At 53.8% G+C, this 7233-nt stretch overlaps 1 protein-coding gene across 1 annotated transcript; it reads right to left on the bottom strand.

Moving 5' to 3' along the window:
* Window positions 1–3586: 3586 nt before the first annotated feature.
* On the bottom strand, window positions 3587–6946 carry ELOVL1 (ELOVL fatty acid elongase 1; the record flags this gene model as incomplete). Its single annotated transcript, XM_009707752.1, has 6 exons — window positions 3587–5040; window positions 5463–5599; window positions 5847–5952; window positions 6259–6315; window positions 6508–6588; window positions 6756–6946. Coding segments are annotated over 6 exons (827 nt in total), but the record flags the coding sequence as incomplete, so codon positions are not given.
* Between the last annotated feature and the right edge of the window lie 287 nt (window positions 6947–7233).

Raw genomic sequence — 7233 nt, 5'->3', positions numbered from 1 at the left:
TATGGAGTCTGATAGAAGAAAAGACTGTGGCTCACAGAACCAAGCCCCTCTTCCCTGAGGTTTGGGATCTGGGCAAGTGGAGCTCTTGTTCTTTAGGGCCAGTTTGCAGACAGCCTGAGTATAGCACAACCCTGAAGTCCCTGGAGATGAAGGATGCTGTGCAATGCTTGTTCTTCTCTGTCCCAGCTAAGGCAGATATGTCAGCTGCCACATCTTCATGCTGACCACAAGCACAGCAGCTTCACCACAGGGGGAAGCTGAAGCCTGGGTGACTTCCTAACCCTCCATGCCTGATCAGTGTGTCAAAACTGACACGTCCTGGGCTTCTAGCCCTGCAGCAGGGCTAGTAGGAAGTACCCCTGACTTGCCTCAGCTTCCACAGAGCAGTGAACCAGCTACAAACTGGCCCCTGCCTAAGGGAAGGCCCTTCACCCAGCTGCTGCCTGCTTTGGTGGGGAGGAACAAGTCTCATCTGAAAGCCCAGTCTGTCTGTGGCCCCAGATTCTGCTGTGTCCTGCCTCATGGCCAGGTGGGCCTTACTTTGCCTCTGCAGGCAACTACCACTGGTGATCACCTGTGCCAGAGCAGTCTGGGGACTTGTCCTTGGTAGTCTGTACTGTAGGGCTCACAGCACACAGCTGTTTTAGTTATGTTTGCGACACCTGGCCTCTGTGCTACAGCCAATGCTGCCTGCTCTTACAATGCTAGGGTAGAACAGTTACTTTTGTAGTGAGTTTAGTACCGAATTTAGGAGACAAATGCTATTGGGGAAAAAAGAAAGGCATGGCAGGGGCTGGAAACATACAGCAACAGCTGTAATCACCCCAAAGGCCAGAAAGGGGCTGGCAATGGTATGGAGCCTGATGCAGAACAAAAGGTTAGTTTACATTGCCACAGTCAGCTTGGATGTCATGCAAGAGGTTCCCAAAGCACAATCAATCCACTGCACAGCCCTTAAGTCATATATTCTTCCAGCAGCCCTGATCTCCCCTGCTCTCCTGGTGAGGGGAAGCCAAGGTGCCAAGCTGAGGCTACATGCAGGGATGAGCTGATGTTTTGTAGAGCTCAATTCCCCAGCATTTGGAAAAATGCATTTTCTCTGGGCTCAATTATGGGGGTGCAAGGTGCACGGAGCTTATTTGAGCCTTTACCCGAGCAAGAGCCAGCACAACCGCAGGAGCCATGCTGCTCCACATGTTCGAGCTGTGGTGTCTGAGGTTGTGCGGCTGCCCCAGACCCACTGAGCCTGTCCTTCAGCTGCCAGGGACACCACTGCACAGTTGATTAGCACCTCAGCCTGTGCAAAGCAGCTTGTAAAAGCTTGTGCCTCCCATCAGCCTGTGATTAGCTGAGGGTGGATTATTATTAAATGTTTTCACCTTACTCCCTGCACAGTACCATGCTGGACCAGGCTCCTGCTCTGCCTCCTGAGCTTTAAGCCAGCTGGAGCCTTCAAAGGTGGGCAATGTTGGCACCAACTTGTGCAGTGCCAAGGCCAGTCAGTGTGCACCCCACACCCACTGGAGCAGCCCCACACCTATTGTTGATATGAGGGGCACAGTCTCAAAAACCAGCTTGCAGCAGCTGAGCCCAGCACCTTCCCAGCAGGGCTGCTGGTGCATCCCCATTTGGCCACCTAGAGAAGAGCAGGGGAGGTCTAAGGGAGGAAGGGCAGCTCTCCTTCCTCTTCAGAAGGAAATCCTATGACAGCAGCTGGATCTAATGGGGAATGGGGCAAGAACCCACATGCAAGGTTACACTCTCCCTCTGTTGTAGGAGCCCTGCCCCACACTCCTGCAGTTTGATGCTAGGTGTTAGTGCCAACTTGCCCTGTGGCCCCACAGCCAACTAAGGCTTCCAGTGGTTCCTGACCCTGGAAGGAAGGCTTTATCTCCCAGGAGTTTCTTCATTCCTGGGTAATAGCAGTTTATCCTTCTCAGAGAGAAATCCTGTCTTGCCTCCCTCCTTAGCACATACCCATCCCCAGCAGCTGGCCATTACACAGCCCTTGAAAGTCCTCTGAGCATTACTAGAAGATGATGGTGTTGCATACTGGTCCCACTGCCCTGGAGTGAGGAGGAGCAGAGGAAGGAGCTCAGCCCTGATCCAGCAGGCCCAGGAAACACTGCCATATAAGGTGTGAATTCAGTTCAGAGCAGCAGCCCAGACTGACCGTGACAGCATATAAATTACCAAGTGCCATAGCCAGCCCATGGAAAGATCACAGCTAGTAGAACAATTGGAGGAAGGGAGAGCAGAGCACACATGGAGAACAGCCCATTTTAAAAATGCCAAGCATAAGTAGTTTAAAGTATTGTTACTATTTTGGGCAAAAGCAAAGACAGTCTTTACCAAGAGCCAGCTGCAGGGGAGAATGAGGCTAGACAGGGAAAGCTCCATCTCAGCTGGACTGTCACCTACAGCTGTGAAGTGGTGACTTCTGATGGATTTCTGGTCCCACTTCAGCAGGGACCAGAGCAAGCTCTCCTGCCAGAGAAGCAGCAAGTGGGAGAACACTACACAGTGCAGCAGTCAGATCCCATTTTAAGGCTTCATACATACAAGGGCACTGAGCCTTGTAAAATGGGGTAATGCCCACATACAGTTAGGCATATTGGTCACACCAGTTCAGGTTACTTGAAGAGGTTTTCCCACATTTCAGAGCATGGCCTTGAGGTATACAGCAGCTCAGGCAAGGTCAGCAGGGCTTTCCCTAACACCAAACCCTCCTCTAGGGCTTTGGCTGGACATCCACTAAAGCCCTCCCACACCCCAACCAAACCTACAGTGAAACTCAGCTTCTGGAGGCCTGATGGTGTAATGCATTCTTCCCAGCCACAAGCAGCCCAGCCAGCTACACCCCCCCAGACCTCCAACTCTCCCCCCCGCCCTCCACCTCTTTCCCGGCTTGAGTCAGCACCTAGGCTGGCCTCCCCACTCAGGAGGACCTCAGCCACAAGGTGATGGAGAAGGCAGCACTGCACCCCAACAGCACTGATGGGAAGCCAGACTGTCTCAGGTGGTAAGAGACAACAGCCCAGCCAAGCAAGATGCACTTCTGTGGCAAGAGTCAGGCAGCAGCAACATAAACCTCCCTTTGACCAACCTGAGCTACATTCTACCCCTCCAGCATGGGTCTGTGCAGTCACAGGTGGCAGCAGCTTTGGCTTCAGCAGATGCAGAAAGCAGACCGCTGTTTCCCCCATCACCGGGGTTTCAGGGTCTCTATTCCCTACTCTGCCAAACCTCAGCTCCCTCAGATTTCTGAAAAGCAGCAGCTCCTCCTGGGCAGCTGGCCCTGGTCCCAGCCCTCACCCATGCTCCACCTCAGCCATTCTTTCACAGGGTGGAGCCACTTTCACAACAGGAGCCTTGACACATTTCCTGCCCTGAGCACAGCTCTACCAAAGCACTTGGAAGCAATCTGCCATCTGCTTCATCAGCACACTGCTATCGCACTCTCCCCCCAACACATAAACCTGCTACACCAGCTGCTTCTCCCAGCCCTGCCTCCAACCACGTTGGGCAGGACCACGCATCTGGAACAGCTTCTGAGCACAGCAAGCCAGGAAAACAAGAGGGCAGAGCCATTTCTCCTTCTGTATGTTTATTTGTGATAGAAGAGCAGCCCAATCTGACAGGGCCTGGCTCCTTCACCTCATCCTCAAGGCCATCAGCACGGTTTTTGTTACAGCCAGAGCAGGTGATGGGCACCAGGCCCAGGAGAGCTGCTGCACTGCCTTGCCATAGGGCAGAGTACACCTTCACCCAGGCCCAGTCTGATCCACAGAGGCAGGAAGTGCTCACTGTTACACCACAGCAGGGCACACTACAACCATCCTCTGCCACAGCAGGGCCAGTCCCCAGCAGGAGAGCCCAAGAGCTGATTCTAGGGGCAATTATTGCTCAAGTCTTGAGTTTACAGGAATGGAAGTGGTACAAGACATGGCTGAGCTTGGCCTCCCCGACTCTGGAGCAAGCCACCAGCTGCCATACAGCATCAGGTAAGTGTGGCTAAAGCACACACCAAGCACCCAGCCCAGGCACAGAAAGGCAAGGCAACCTGGGCTTATCATGTGGGGGAGGCATTTCAGGCTGTCACAGCCCCTGCTACATACCAGGCACAGGGCACGTGTACTGTACTGGGCAGGTCTGGGCCCTTGAGTCCCATACACAATGCCCCTACATTCTCCACAGCCACACCTGAGCACAGATACTACAGGGCAGGACCCCAACCTGGGCACACAGGGACCAGAAGGGACATGCAGCACTGTGGCATGGAACGAAGTGGCACAAAGCATGGTAGAGCAGGAGCACTCACACTTGAGTTGGCAGCAGCAAGCAGCCAGGGACAAGTCTGCTCATCCACACAGGCTCTGATGAGACAGGGAAGAGGAGAGGGCACCAGGACAGGGACCAGTCTCTTCTTTTGGTCCTACTCAGAAGGAAATGGCCCCCAGGCAGAAGGGCCAGACGTAGGCACTTGGGGGAAGTTCCTTTGGAAACACTGGAATGGGACTGCAGCCCCATAGCTGTGATGCAGGCAGCTGCCTCTCTGCTCAGCAACACTGAGAAACACCACAAGCCCTCCCAGGAGCAGGAGAAGTTGCCCATGGCTGCTCAGAGCAGAGGGGCTGGGCAGGCAGACAGAGGACAGCAGGGCTGGGCACAGGGGTACAACAGTCTGTAGGCACTTGACTTGGCTAGTGGCACCCAGGAGCAGGGGAACAGGTCCCAGCTGCCTCTGCCCCGGGGCTCTCATTGGCTCTGGGAGGGCCTTGCCCTCTAGTTGGCTTTGACCTTGCCATTGGTGACAGTGCCATTCTCATGGATGCTGCTACCGTTGTGCTGGGCTGCTTGCTGAGCCACCCTGGGCAACCGTTTGCCCTTGGTGTAGGACTGGTACCAGAAGTTGGAGAAGAGGATGAAGAAGATGGTCCCATAAATCCAGATGAGGTGGATGAAGATGGGGAACTGGTACTGGCAGCTGGGCATGAAGTAATACTGGGAGATGTGGACAGAGACAATCACGAACTGTGCCTGGGAGCAAGGCAGAGCAGGGACAAGTTATTCATGGGAGCAGGGTCACGGATCCCACTACAGACCTTTTTAAGTGAAACCAATAGGTTCCTCCCCCACTTTGAAGTGGGGGTCCTTATGGTGAGGCACAGTCACAGCAGCAGCTGAAAGAGGCAGGCACAAGTCTCAAGTCAGCCTGTGCCTCTCACCCTCCCAACATGGCTGCAACCCAGGGGCAGCAAGCTCAGCAGCCCCCACACCCTAACCAGGCTGGTAGGGCTATCACAGGCCCACAGTGGGTCAGAGCTCACAGAAACCCAGAATCAGATGCTACAGAAGAGACAACCACAGCTTCTGGCTGCACCTTTCATAGGTACAAGGGTTGGCCTGCCCCTCACATCAGAGGCTGAGGGCACATGCTCTGCTCCACAGCACAGACTCACCAGCTGGATGGCTGTGATATGCTTCTTCCACCACAGGTACTTCTGAAAGGCAGGTCCTGCTGCTGAGAGCCCGTAGTAGAAGTACATGACAACATGCACCATGGAATTGATCATAGCATGGAATGAGCCCATTCCCCCTGTTAAGACAGATTTTCATTAGCATATTAGCAGGCATGGTGGCATCGGGTATACAGTTGGACTTGATGATCTTTGAGGTCTCTTCAAACCATAATGATTCTATGATTCTATAAGTTAATCCTCCACAGCAAATCAGCACTACAAGGAGCTCCTAGGAGCCCAGCAGGGCCAAAAAACCCTTCTCAGCATGCTGGGGTTAACTCTACCCTTTCCCCAAGCTGTGCACCCAGATAGTTTCCATCTTACCTGGGCCAAACTTTGCTCCCCACCACCAGCTCCAAGGCAGAACAGAGTGGTGGAAAAGGTGCAGGAATGTGACCTGTTCATTCTTCTTCCGCAGGACAAAGATCACCTGCAATGAGAGCCCAACAGCATCAAGGACCTGCAGCCCTGGGAGCAGCTAGAGCAGGCTGGGCCACTAATTCACAGCGTCTGATCTCAGTGATGTTTCCCCCCTCCAAGCCTACTGCCACCACACGTTACGTCACTCCACAGCTTCTAGAGCTATAGCATGCCAAGAGCGGCCTCCTTGGCAGCAAGGCCAGACAGAAGTAGTACTGGATGTGACTGGAAGGGCTGAAGAAAGCACCTCTCTCAAGTACACCAGGCCCCAACTCCCTGCCCAGTAAGCAGTGATAACGCCTCCTCAGTCACTCACCGTGTCTGTCAGCTCAATGAACTTGGAGAAGACAAAGAGCCAAGCAACACTGACCATCTGCAAAAGAACAGGTTAACATTAGAAACCCACCTCAGCCTGAACATGTCCAGTGACCAAGGGTCTCCATACAGTAACCCAAGAGCCAGGGACTGTACTGAGCCTCAGGAGAGGCAGGTAGCTGTGACCTTGCTGTCCAAACAGAAGCACTAAAGGCCATCCCCACTTACTGGGAGAGGGACAGGAACTCACCCTGAGGGCCTTAGGGTCCTGCGAGAAGTCCACAGGGTCACATCGCCAGGTGTACCCAGTAAGCCACCCTGCCATCAGGAACTGCAACAAGAGCATCATCAGGGTGAGGCCCAACACATCACCCACCGCACTTCCAAAGCCCTGCGCAGAAGGGCAGGGAACAGCCTGCAAAAGGGCTTCCCATCACCCATGCAGCCCACATGCGCTGCTTTATATATGCCAGACAAAGCCTACTGCGAACAACTCACCTCATAGACTATGTAAAGTGAGAGTCCCACCAGAAAGAAGTTGTATAGCACCATGAACTTCTTCAGGTTTAAAGGCTTCCTGTTGGCCATTAGCCGGGGACCCAAGGATAGTACAAAGTAGACATATGCCAGAAGGATGCCCAACACAACAAATGGGGACTGCATCAGTGGATAATCAGCAATGCGGGGGTCTGCAGAGAAAGCCACAGTGCAGAACAGTTAGCACCCTCACCCTAATCTGCTGCCAGCTACACTACTGCCAGAGTAGAGGCAGGGACATGGCAATCCTATTCTCCTGCAGGCAGGGAGGCAGTCTGGGAGCAGATACTGAAGCCAGCCAAACTCAGTAAGGTACAGCCTGAAGCCACATTTCAGTGCAGCCTGGACTTCTGTCCAGGAGGGCAGAAGTGCCCCAAAAGGGCCTGCACAGGCACTGAGGCAAGACAACCTCATAACAGGCAGCCCCCGCCTCCCACCC

This window comes from Cariama cristata, unplaced genomic scaffold (assembly GCF_000690535.1).
Source record: "Cariama cristata isolate BGI_N322 unplaced genomic scaffold, ASM69053v1 scaffold31960, whole genome shotgun sequence".
NCBI lineage: Eukaryota > Metazoa > Chordata > Aves > Cariamiformes > Cariamidae > Cariama > Cariama cristata.
This window is presented reverse-complemented; position numbering and strand designations above follow the sequence as displayed.